This window comes from Neofelis nebulosa, chromosome 8, assembly GCF_028018385.1.
Source record: "Neofelis nebulosa isolate mNeoNeb1 chromosome 8, mNeoNeb1.pri, whole genome shotgun sequence".
In the NCBI taxonomy this organism is placed as follows: domain Eukaryota; kingdom Metazoa; phylum Chordata; class Mammalia; order Carnivora; family Felidae; genus Neofelis; species Neofelis nebulosa.
Window position 1 is genome coordinate 43,491,681 of NC_080789.1, and position 13,237 is coordinate 43,504,917.

At 35.0% G+C, this 13,237-nt stretch overlaps 1 protein-coding gene across 15 annotated transcripts in view; it reads left to right on the forward strand.

Moving 5' to 3' along the window:
• Positions 1-12,383, forward strand: part of KCNC2 (potassium voltage-gated channel subfamily C member 2) — a 195,763-nt gene extending 183,380 nt beyond the window's left edge. For 3 of the 15 annotated variants that reach the window (XM_058742005.1, XM_058742003.1, XM_058742004.1), the window contains exons 3-5: positions 919-1,846; positions 3,925-4,089; positions 9,277-10,165. In XM_058742005.1, the coding sequence (XP_058597988.1) occupies positions 919-1,846; positions 3,925-4,089; positions 9,277-9,413 (1,230 nt within the window). In that variant the 3' untranslated portion in view covers positions 9,414-10,165. Of the gene's footprint in view, positions 1-918; positions 1,847-2,252; positions 2,357-3,924; positions 4,090-9,276 lie in introns of all 15 variants that reach the window. The other 12 variants (XM_058742013.1, XM_058742011.1, XM_058742014.1 and 9 more) reach the window with 12 other exon arrangements.
• The last annotated feature ends 854 nt before the right edge of the window (positions 12,384-13,237 follow it).

Genomic DNA, 13,237 nt, shown 5'->3' on the forward strand with positions numbered 1-13,237 from the left:
AGTAATAGGAACTATATAAGGAGAGATTTTATTATTAGTATTCTGTATTAGTGGGTGTGTGTATTCACATAAGGGACTGATGAAATGAACTAAAAAGTTGAATTACAAAAACAAAACAAAACAAAAAAACCCTGCAATTTTATAGCATGCTACTCTAATAACACTTGGAGTTCATTTTCAGGTGAGAAAGAAAATTGTCTTTTAATTTGTTCCTTAACTCTGTTTCTTTCTCTTCAGTCTTGTTGACTATTCCTGTTCCCTAGATTTGTTCTTTTGGACAAGTCTCCACCTTAAACTGATACAATTTAACTTTAACAAAGCTCAAAAGGTGTGTTTTGTTTTTGTTTTTGTTTTTTTTTGTTTGTTTTTTTTCATGTCCATACCTATGACAACTTGGAGCATTTTATTTATACCTAAAAACCTACAGTTAAATTTGGGTAGCTTCCAAATTTCCATCAGTATGAACTGTACCTTATATTTATAGATGTAAAACTTGATCTAATACATGAAGGTTTCTAGGATCAGAACCAATATCTGGAGCCACTGTCTACATTTTTTTTCTTTAGTCTGTTGCCCTTTAACGTTGTTTTGGATTGATTTTTATGCTTTCTTAACAGGTATATTTTCTTATACAAAAGAGTCAAGAAATTATTTTCCAACATAAGCAAAAGTTTTTGCCTATATAACAGAAAACAGAACTTGAAACAAATTACATGTGCAACTCTAATTAATGATACCTACACATCTCTTCTTTCACTTAAATAACATCCCAAGCAAAACCTCCAAAATCTCCAAATATGCTTTTGCTCTTTTTCATCTGTGGGGATTGATGCTCTTAGATTTGGATCAAAGTATATTATAGTTCAGATCACTCTTTGTTTCTTTTTTTATTTCTTTCCCTCCCCCCGCCCCCTACAGTTTATTGCTTTTGCTTCTTTATTCTTCATCCTGGTTTCGATCACAACCTTTTGCCTGGAGACACATGAAGCTTTCAATATTGTTAAAAACAAGACAGAACCAGTCATCAATGGCACAAGCGTTGTTCTGCAATATGAAATCGAAACGGATCCTGCCTTGACGTATGTAGAAGGAGTGTGTGTGGTGTGGTTTACTTTTGAATTTTTAGTCCGTATCATTTTTTCCCCTAATAAACTTGAATTCATCAAAAATCTCTTGAATATCATTGACTTTGTGGCCATCCTACCCTTCTACTTAGAGGTGGGACTCAGTGGGCTGTCATCCAAAGCTGCTAAAGATGTACTTGGCTTCCTCAGGGTGGTAAGATTTGTGAGGATCCTGAGAATCTTCAAGCTCACCCGCCATTTTGTAGGTCTGAGGGTGCTTGGACACACTCTTCGAGCTAGCACTAATGAATTTTTGCTGCTGATAATCTTCCTGGCTCTAGGAGTTTTGATATTTGCTACTATGATCTACTATGCTGAGAGAGTAGGAGCTCAACCTAACGACCCTTCAGCTAGTGAGCACACGCAGTTTAAAAACATTCCAATTGGCTTCTGGTGGGCTGTAGTGACCATGACTACCTTGGGCTATGGGGATATGTACCCCCAAACATGGTCAGGGATGCTGGTGGGAGCCCTGTGTGCTCTGGCTGGAGTGCTGACAATAGCCATGCCAGTGCCTGTCATTGTCAACAACTTTGGGATGTACTACTCCTTGGCAATGGCGAAGCAGAAACTTCCAAGGAAAAGAAAGAAGCACATCCCTCCTGCCCCTCAGGCAAGCTCACCTACTTTTTGCAAGACAGAATTAAATATGGCCTGTAATAGCACACAGGGTGACACGTGTCTGGGCAAAGACAATCGGCTTCTGGAACATAACAGATCAGGTAAGGCACAATTTCAAATGCATGCCATTAAATACTTTATAGACCAGTATGTCCCTTAGATAGAAGGCAACCATTTTCATTCTCTGTAAACTTTCATGAGTTTTCAGTTCTACCCCTTCGCAAAACATGTGTTTGTATCAGGCTTGTAGATAGCTAGACTGTAGCCTGTAGCTTTTCTCAGTAGATTCCAAGTAGAAGCCTGCGTAGCTGGTCTATAGAGTTTTCCTGCTTTAGTGGGAATGCCCTCTGCTGATGGTGCCAATATTTTCTTTTGCCTGTTTGTTGCTCTTGTGCCAATGTTTCTTTGTTCCCCTGCACGATGTGATGGTATGATATTGGCCATTTTCCATCTTCCATTCTCAAAATGTTGCTTTCCATATCATTTGGCTTGGCGTGTTTGTCTCAGTTTTATCTCTGCCACATGGGGCCATGCATCTCAACCTAATTCACAAGAAGCAGTTACTTAAAAAGAATGGATGCTTATATTTGAAAAGCCTGAACACCAAAAAGGTGATATGGAAGATAGCCCTTTTGATAATATAAGTTGTTGCTAGTAATATTCTGGAGGGTTGATTAAATTTTCATGATTGTTAACTTAGGTAGGATCTTCAGTATAATCCCTTTAGATTGGGTAAAATGCTATGTAATATAATAGACTCACCATTATTCTGGAGATAGATGATCTGCTTTGTCTAATCAATGGCAAAGTTGAATTTCCCTGTGGATTTCCTTTTTTCTACACTATGCATTGGGTGCTCTGTTCCCTCCCAAAATGAATTTTGGGTGATATATTGCTGAATCCCTTCTCCTCTCCATTGCCATAAATAATCTAGAGAACATCAACTGATAATTGATGTTCATTTTGCCAAAGTTATAGGCAGTAGTGTCCTCTCTAGTTTATTGTGTATGGGTACAGATGAAATATTTTGTAGATTAAACAATTTAATTAGCTTTGAGCCCACTATGAAAATTTAAGATATGTGCATTCCCTGTAACTTAGATATATTTAATATTTTTCTTGTAAAAAAAAGATTTATGATAATCCTATGTGAATACTTTTGCATAATTCAGAAATGACACCAATTACACAGAGCAAGCAAGCAAACAAACAAAAAAGGCAAGTAACATTTCCATAGGTACCTTCATTAGTTTCCAGAAGTTTTTGCGAAGTAAGTGGGGAAAAAATGTGGCTGGAACTAAAATGCTTTCTTAAATATATTATTCATAAAGATCTTTTTGTTCATTTAGTACATTGTTCTGCAGATTCTGTCAATATATCTAAAAACTATTAGGCCAAGAATGTCTTTATGAATAGTGGAGTTTAGTTGATGTTGGTCTCATCAGACTGTTCTCAGTATACCTGTGCAGATTCCTTATGAAGGGCATGGAAAAAGAGGACAAACTCTCAGCCTGGGTAAATATTGTTATAACAAGCTAGCATCTAGGCCAATAGGATGTAAATGTCTTTGGCAAGCATATAGAAGTAAACAGTTGTTTCAAGGGCATTTGGAGAAATTAATCTTATTCCTTTGTTATGCTCAAAAAATATTTTTCATTTCAAAAAGGAGAACCTGGACATAAAGTGAGATTTTGGATTTATTTTATTAATATTTTGGGGGAAATTACTTTCAGCAAATATTAAAAGCCTGTGTCTTAAAGAACTCCAAAGACAAATATGTACCTCGGAGTTTTTCCTTAAGTAGGCTCCACTTTTAAAGATTCCTATTCACAGTAACTAGAAAGCATGTCAGAAATCTTAAGATATTAATGTGTGTGCTAGTTCATTATCACACTTGTTTTGAATTCATATTAGTTCTGTGAAAGTCAGTTTCCTACTAAATGGGATCCAAAATGGAATGGAAATTTCCCAAAGAACATTTCTCTCCTTTTCAATACATTTCCATTTTGCTCCATGTAGATTTTTGTAATGAGTGATGAAAATCCTTTTTCTTATCATGATGTGATTACTGTGTTTTGTATATGGAGTGACTGTACTATGGACATTCAGTGTAAACTCTTTGTACTGTCTCATTTCCTCATCCATCACTGTCTGTCAATGGGCATGGTGCTGTGACCAGTGTTATCAGGTGACGACAGTACAGGAAGTGAGCCGCCATTATCACCCCCAGAAAGGCTCCCCATCAGACGCTCTAGTACCAGAGACAAAAACAGAAGAGGGGAAACATGTTTCCTACTGACAACAGGTGATTACACGTGTGCTTCTGATGGAGGGATCAGGAAAGGTAGGCATGCATTTAATCAGATCCTAACAGGTGACTTAGAAATTAAGTGCTACTAATATATGGAGTGATATAAACGCTCTTTCGTCATTTTCTAGGAAAAACTGCACACAGTGTTGTTTCACATTTCTCATCATCTCTTTTCTCATTATAAACATTTAAAGTACATATCATAACAGTACACTTGACTGTCATATCTGAAAGGTATTTCATCTTTCTTTCTCTTTCTTTTCTTTCTTTTCTTTCTTTCTCTTTCTTTCTTTCTTTCTTTCTTTCTTTCTTTCTTTCTTTCTTTCTTTCTTTCTTCATTTCTGTCTTTTCTTTCTTTCTTCATTCATTCATTTCTGTCTTCATTCATTCATTCATTCATTCATTCTTGGTTTTGCTTTCCATTTGTCTATGGGAAGAATTGTAATGGGGTATTTAAAAATTAAGTTGCTCATCTAATTATCTTAATATAATATACTCAGCAGTCTTTAAAAGTTGTCTTTTAAACTACAAGTAATAAAACTCAGTAATTGGCTCTATGCATATATTTGATAAGTAATTGATAGAACAATAAGGCTTTTTTCAAAGAAAAGCTTTAAACATTCTCTAATTAAACCTCTTATCCAGTATTTGGGCAGTCTTTGCCATGATTTATCTGAATGTCACAAGGTTAAAAAGATATAACATCCCTGGCCATATAAAATAGTATATCCAATCGCTTGAAAGGCTACTTGTGTACTTATATAATGTGATACAGAATTTCTCTTCAAGGCAATACTAATAATTTTAAGTTTATTACTATTTTCAACCCACATTGAACTGTGATTTGCACACAGAAGATACTCAATAACACTTGTTGAATGAGTATATTTTGTTGGTTAGGCATCTTGGTCAAGGAATATAACAGTATTGAAGCACCATTCCTCCATGTGCTTCCAATTTTCTAGATTATGCCACTGTCTCTGACCATTCCCTAGGTGCTGTTTTTTGTTTTTGTTTTGAGTAAACTTTATGGATCTCGGGACAATTGGGCCCTTTTACCCGCTCCTTAAGAAATAATTTTGTGACATTACCTACCCTGGTCCAAGGGCTGATATGCTCTTTGATTACTCCTACTTTGATAATTCTGTTTGCTTTATTGCCATGGTTCTCTTTCTCTGTTTATTGACAGAATAGAGAAAGAACTATAATTATTTCTTATGCAATGTACTGAATTTGAATGAAAACCAATCCAAAACGTTCATATTAGTGCAACTGTGTTTTAAAAATACTTCACTTTTTGCTATTCATTGCAGTTTCTCCCAATTGAATACTTTAACATTTTAAGCCTTCAATATTTATTTTGTGATGTCTTCTTTGAAATGTCTCATTACCCATATTGTACTTCTCTTTCATTGCTTCTGAACACTTTTTATTGTCCTGTCTGTCTCCATGCCTTTGATCTCAAAAGAGAAGTCAGACTCTTCTTTTATTTCTTTAGTATGTAATATTTCAAATACTTCTTCATTTCAGCTACTTCCATTCCTCTGCATCTATTCTTTATACCAAAATATATTTCAATTATTTGAATATGTTTATTTGATTGTTTGCTAATTTACACTTAAATATTAAGTGCTAGAACAATTTTTTAAATATTTTATGATAGTTAATATCCTATCATTGTACTTAAGCAAAATATGTATACATACATTAACTAATGATAATAACGTATAACTAATAATTTATTGTATAGAACATTATGTTTTAAGTACATTACATAACTTAACCCACTATATATGTGTATATATATGTATATATGTATATATATGTATATATATATTTATATGTAATGTGTGGCTATATTTTTATACATTCTTGAACATCACATAATGAAGTATCACATCCAATGCTTATACTAAGGTTACATGGTTAAGAACTTAGCTAAATTTTTTTCCTTCCACTGTCAGACAATATTTGAATTTTAAACTATCAAAGGAGATCACATATGAAAAAATACTTTGCAAATTATAAAACATTATGCAAATATAGAATTTTTCTATAAAATGGCAAAGTTTCATAAGCAAAGCAATTAATAAGATATTTAGTTTGTATGGAAAAATTATACATAAAATTCTATGTCACAAAGACAAAGTTTTCTTTATCAGTGAGCACATCTTTGAAAATTCATCTATGGGCTTTTATTCTTTGTCATTTCTCATCATAATCGACTTCTTTTTTCATTCTTGCTTAGTTTTTTTTACACTACTGTGTTTTTCCTCCCAGTCCTTGTAACATTTTGGCTAACTTCACTTATTTTTTTTTAGTGTGTTGTCTTGTCATGTTTATCAGGAATCTATTAACTTCTTCTCTTGTTTCCTTTTATGTAGATTATATATTTCTGCTATTACTCTTATTCAGGCATTTATTTCCTAAATGATCCCTTTTTTAACTTTCAAGTTGGTCTTTCAACTGATTTGATTTTAGTGTGCTGAAAATTCTCCCCTGTACAGATGAAAAGAAATTACCAGATTCCCACTGAATTCTTTTTCTACCAACAAGCATGAATATAGTTGGACATACACTAAGAAAATTTATGGATTCCCTGTAAGAATGAACTCCCAATAGTTAGAACCTGTGTTTTTATTTATTCAGTAGTTTCTAGGAAATCATATTACATACACAAAAACATAACCATTGATAGTACATTGCTAGGCAGTTTCAATATTTCCCCATATAAGCACATGCTTTTGCCAACCATATAATTGGGGTGCCTGGGTGGCTCAGTCGGTTAAGCGTCCGACTTCGGCTCAGGTCATGATCTTGCAGTCCCTGATTTCGAGCCCTGCGTCAGGCTCTGTGCTGACAGCTCAGAGCCTGGAGCCTGTTTCAGATTCTGTGTCTCCCTCTCTCTCTGACCCTCCCCTGTTCATGCTCTCTCTCTGTCTCAAAAGTAAATAAATGTTAAAAAAATTAAAAAACTAAAAAAAAAGGACCATATAATATAATAGGCACACCTTGTATTTAGATGCCAATTCCAAGTAGGTTCAATATTGTTTATTCTCACGAATTATATTTTTAACCATTCCACTCAATAAAAAGTTTGCTTAAGCAAAACCTTACCAAATTTTGTATCAGAAATGAACCTGCAGAATAAAATATATATATATTCAATGAATAACGTATAATTTTACTAAATACTTGTTATTAAATTAGAAGGAAGTCTTTTCAAATTAACACTGAAATTATAGTTATTAAAGTAAAAGGACTTATAAACAGAATAGATAATATTTATGTTAAAAACTGTAATTCAGAATAATAATTGAACATTAAGAATGGGAACCAAGATTTACATATAACTAGGGTGATTAACATAAAACGATCAAGTAAATTTTTACCTTTTTGGAGGTCCTGTAGGGAGATTACATGGTCAACTAGGATAAATTATTCTTCATATAATTCCCAAAGTTATACTTCCAATGTCTTTACAGAAGAGCAGTAATGACTAGCTCTTCAGGAGCGTGGAGGTCCCTGTGTAAGGATAAATTATCTGCAATTCTTTTTTAATTATTTAAGACATCCTCTTATTAAGTATTCCATCATCCTCTGGAATAGAATGAAATACATGTTGCCTACCATGTTTTATATCTCTAAATGCTAACAAAGCTTATTGGCATATAATCCTCTCATTAGCAGAAAGGATGTCCTAGAGAATTTTACAATAGGTTATGGATGGCATAAATTTCCATCTACAAAATCTCAAGGAAGACCGCTGAAAGTTTCTGTGTGTGTGTATGGGGAAGGACATTTCTGTCCAGTCCAGCTTCTCCCACAGTAAAGCAGTTATTACAGTCTGTGTCCATTCTTGTACTGGCTGCTTGAAAATCAAATAATCACTAACTCACTGAAAATGTTTCTTCTTTTCTAGTGCAAGGAGGAGAGATAGTATTAGCTTCTTCCCCAGAAGTTCCATGAAAATTAAAAAAAGTACCTGAGAGGAACACAGGGAAACACAAAAGGCCCATTTTCTTTCTCATATACTAATCATGCACACCGAGGGCTAATCAGAGCCCAAGGAATATGTCCTGAGGCTAAGGAATCCATGAAGTTTAGTGAAGTTGTATCCACTTGCTCAGCTTTGGCTGAGGGAATTTCATTTTCCTGTTCGACAACACTTTTTTTCAGTGGACTTGTCAGAACATTTATTTCCGGACTAGTTTTTCTTATGACTGACTCCTACATTTGGTTCTTGACTACTTTTTCAATCAATAGTTGTCCTGCTTTTAAGACAGTTCACTTCTAACTCTACATGGTGCTAACCACCCCACTGAACTGCCTCTACTCTTTTTCTAATAAATAATGCTACAATATATGAATCTTCCCAAAGGTGACTTTGATGGGAATGTTGCTTGAGTGACTAAGGAAAACCACTGGGTTAAAGCTTGTGAGGAGGATCTTTTATTCCGTAAGTCCATGATAATCACGTACAGTTGATTAGAACGCAAGATAATAGAAAAAGTGAATTATGATCAAATGGTTCTCAGTTCTTGGCAGTGGAGAGCTAACTGAAAACATCACATCATAAAGTTCAGACTGTAATTCACTGAAATTATGACTCAATTTATATTTCATTTCCTTCCTTTTTTCTTTACATTTTTTTATCCAAAGATTTAGAAATGGGCATTCTACATCACCTAGATAATGGCATCAAACGCCATTATTTAAGAATCAACCTTTTAACACTATAAAGCTGAAAAATTGAATATGCTGGAAAAAGAGTTGTCCACTTAAAGTTGATCATGCTTATTAGCTTAGTAAACAATACAAAATGAAAAGAAAAAATAGCCCATTTGGTTTTTTTTTTAGAAACAGATTCTGAAATTTAAAAATATTAGCCAAGTTTATATTTTACTTAAGTTGCTTTGCCTAACTCTTAAAAGATCTGTAGTATTTTATATACCAAAATTACATCAATACAAATTACAGTGGGAAAGAATGAATTTTGAAGTATTACAACTATAAGTTTTGATTTAATTTCTTGGGAATGACAGCTATAGTGAGCTTTATTTTTTTAAGTTATAAATGGTCTCAATATTGAATTCTTTGTAAAAATTTTTTTTTTCCTTGAACTCAAAATAGCACTTTTGATTATCCTGCATGGTATTATTTGTCTGTGTCTATTTTCTGGTTGAATTCAACTGATGTCTGTGCATTTTTTCATAAAAGGATATGAAAAATCCCGAAGCTTAAACAACATAGCGGGCTTGGCAGGCAATGCTCTGAGGCTGTCTCCAGTAACATCACCCTACAACTCTCCTTGTCCTCTGAGGCGCCCTCGATCTCCCATCCCATCTATTTTGTAAACCAAACTGCATCAGTCGGCTAAATTGTATGAATTCGAGTACTGTTTACCCCAAAATGGAAATAAGTAAATGTAGAGTTACTCCAGGCTCCATTAAATACAGTTTCAATCCTGCATGATACTACTTTTTGAAGTCAGAAATGCCACTTGGGTAGCTAACAAATCTTCTCCTGGCTTTAAAGATTATCTAAAGTAGTGCTACTTCTCCATATTAATTACCCTGCTCTCCTTTCGCAATAAAATGACAGGTAGTGTCAGATATTGGCCAGTATGCTAATACGTAAACATATCTTCAGGGAGATATAATTAAAACAGTGTGCTTCCAAACACCAGTCACTTCATTGGACCTTCATTTCTTGTGACTCTAAACCATTTTGAAGATGTTTGGGATCCTATCTTGATTGCACACAACATGACTTTGGTCAGCTCATTTGCATGGACCATCTTGTCTCTATCACCTGAAAGCAATGTCGCAGAGTTCGGGGACCGTGGATGGCTCAGGATATGTGTACCTGCTGATATGAAAGCACTGGTTGACTGTTCTGCATGTTGAATTGTGGGGCAGGGAGGGCGAGTTTCACTTGACATTTTTTTTCCTTATTCTTTGAAAGAAATATTTGTTTTAAACAGTTTAATTTCTTGGTTGATTTACTTTTCTTCAAAAATGCTGTATTGGAGTTCTGAATGTCTCTGGTTGTTTGCACACAGATAACTGCAAAGAGGTTGTCATTACTGGTTACACGCGAGCTGAGGCCAGAGCTCTTACTTAATGACTTGGGGAAGGCACAAAACATGAGAGAAAGGTAACTGCCAGCCAGGCTTGCATTGTTTAGCCAGGAATTGCTGCTTGGTATAGAGTCATATATATTTTTTTCCAATCCCAGGATTTGTCATCATTTTCAGAGGCAAAGTGCCAAATATCACCCAAAGCTCTCGTGTCTTTTTTTTATCCCCTTCCTTTATTTTTATTTATTGATTTTTGTGCAAACATCAAAGATGATTGTTTTCACTGGAGGCTTTCTTGACCAGCCTTAAATTTCTGACTCACGGGATTAATCAGATTTTCAGGCAGTGTTGAATCAGGTGCTTTGTCCTGTATGGCGTTTTGTCTGTCTGTCTTAGCTCCCTGTCTTCAATGTATATGCCATCTGTCTTCATGAAGCACAGAAATGCCTTGATAAGATGTTCATGATTTTAGTACCGGGTCCTCTCCCCTGCCCCCTGCCTTCTCTGCTATTTGGAACAGCCTCTCTGCTTTGTGTGTAAATGGATGATGCCCTGTAGACTACCTACGTTAATCAGTACTGTGAACCTTTTTGATAAGCAGGATTTAAGCAGCAGTATCACCATTACATTTGGTTGCTGGCTGCAGTGTCAGTGTCTACTACCTAGCAACCAGCATTCATCACTACACTCCAGCAAAACCCCTAGGGAGTTTTATTCAGCCCAAGTGGAAGAAATTCTGTTTACAGCGTCCCGATGAATGCAATAGCAATAGTGTGTCTGGTGTATTGGGCATGTGAGGGAGGAAAAATGCCATACTATAAATTGAGGGATAAACATTATTATTTCTAAGGCATTCAGGATCCTTGAGACTGTTGATTAATCCTTAATTCTCATGTTTATTTTTTGTGAGGAAGACAAATGTCATTTTTATTATTGATCACATAACGTCTATTATTCTCTAAGTCCTAAAGCATGAACTGCATGTCTGAGATTTTGTACGGCAATGTATTTACCCAGACGTACACATCTGATATTTAGAGATTCTGTGATCCTTTTAATAACACCACCCTTAGAAAGTTATAATTCCATATAGCTTTATGGTAAAGGAATTAATATACTGTCTGGTGCTGCTGTTATTGACTGCAGTGTTGTACAGAATTTATCATGGATTTTTGACTGCTGAAAAAGGGACAATGGAATTTAGCCATGCCAAGGACTGTACTGGAAACAGACTTCTGCTGCTGAATGTGCCCTGATGTGACCAGGTCGCACTCGGAAGAAGTCCCTGTGTCTTCATGAGGCATCTAAAGCTTAGAAAAGAACTGTGGCTGGAACTCATTTGGTGCTCCCCATATGAGTGGTCTGCTTGTGGACCTGCCGGGATCCATGAGACAATTGTAAATACCAACACGTGTGCATGGGTCAACAGCTTCAGCCATCTCACACCCAAGGAAGCCAAATTCATGATCACTATCTCTGAAGCTTCAAGTAAGGCCCATACCTCTGTGAATTGCCCCTCTTGGGCCTGCAGTAGATTGTGCTGTGAATCATACAAGGCAGTGATATTGGCGTAGTATAGATGTGTCTTAATTTCCCTTATTTCTTCTTTGTTGTTTGAATCCATGAACATCGATGGTATCATTTTTTTATAAACCATTTATGTTATCTGCTTGTCTTTTTGTGAAATTTTCAGTGCCTATTTATCAAAACTAACCTGTGTTTAGTCACATATTTGTTTAGTTCTGGAGAATCATTATGACTTTTAAAAAAAACTCACCAATGTTATTCATGGTTTAAGTGTTTTGTCATTGTTACCTCAATTATAAATATTACAGAAAATAAAATTCTGGCAACGAGAGTATTTTTTTATTAAATGATCAAGGAGTAATGTCAGTATATAGTAGAGTATTAATCAAATTATATCCTAAAATGTATATTTTGCATAAAAGAGATATTCTTCAATCAATTACTTTTTGTGAGTTTTGTGGCAACCGAAGCTTGTACTTGTTTAAAATTGTTGTAGTTGAAACTGTGTAAGAATTCTTCATCTTGCTTAATCAATATTTCCAGAATCGATTAGTTCCCCTGGGATTCTGAATATAACATATAACCTTATTATGAACCCCTGTATTGTGGACCTTTTGTGAACATTTCAAGGTGCATGCACAACCTTGGTGATAACTGATGGATATGTAACTAACTGAAATGAAGAATAAAAGGCAAATAAGCTGGGGATAAACTTGAATCCTATCTGATTAAATTATTCATATTCTTTTCTTGGCTCCTCTCTTTGTTTTGGAATTTTCAACAGGCTTTACTATTTTTATGCTTCATGGTACCACAGCAGACGCTCACACATAATACAAGGAATTTGGGATGCAGGGATTTATGAACATACAGAGCTCTCACTTTCATTCAAGTCTCGGGCATGTAGCCTGTGTTTTCCTCTTCTAAATGCTTTGCCTGCCTAAGTTTCTTATAATTCTGAGATGGAATTATTATTAATTGTGATACTACCCAATATTTATATGGCATTTTATGACTAGTACTGAATTTTCATTTATATGTTCTGACTTAATTATCACAGCGATTCTGGAGGTAAATATATTTTGTTTTCATTTTGATGATGGTAAAATTAAGGATCAGAGAGGCAGAACAGTTTACTTTTATTTTTGCTGCAGATGATCTTCTCTGCCATAGTTTCTCATGGTTTTAATATTTACTGAGCCTCTTGTAAATGCCTTATCTTCTAATATTTACTGAACCTCTTGTGAATGCCTCCTCCATCTAAAGATGGCTTCTGTCTCACTTATGGGTAATGGACTTCTGTTTTGACAGCACACCACACACAGCTAACATTCCAGTATATGGTGAGGTTCTGTGTAAGTTTACCCTATAAAAGCTATGAAGCTATCGGGATTAAGGGAAGGGTAAAATGAAAAAGAGAAACGAGGTTGGCAAATCCAACACTCTCCTATTATGCGTCAATAGAATCTTTGCCATGTCTAAAAATGCTCCGAGTTGATTAAGAGTCTATTAAGAAACTGAGTTCGTAAAAGGAATATGTCTAGATGTAATTACTGATAAAACGTTTTTAAC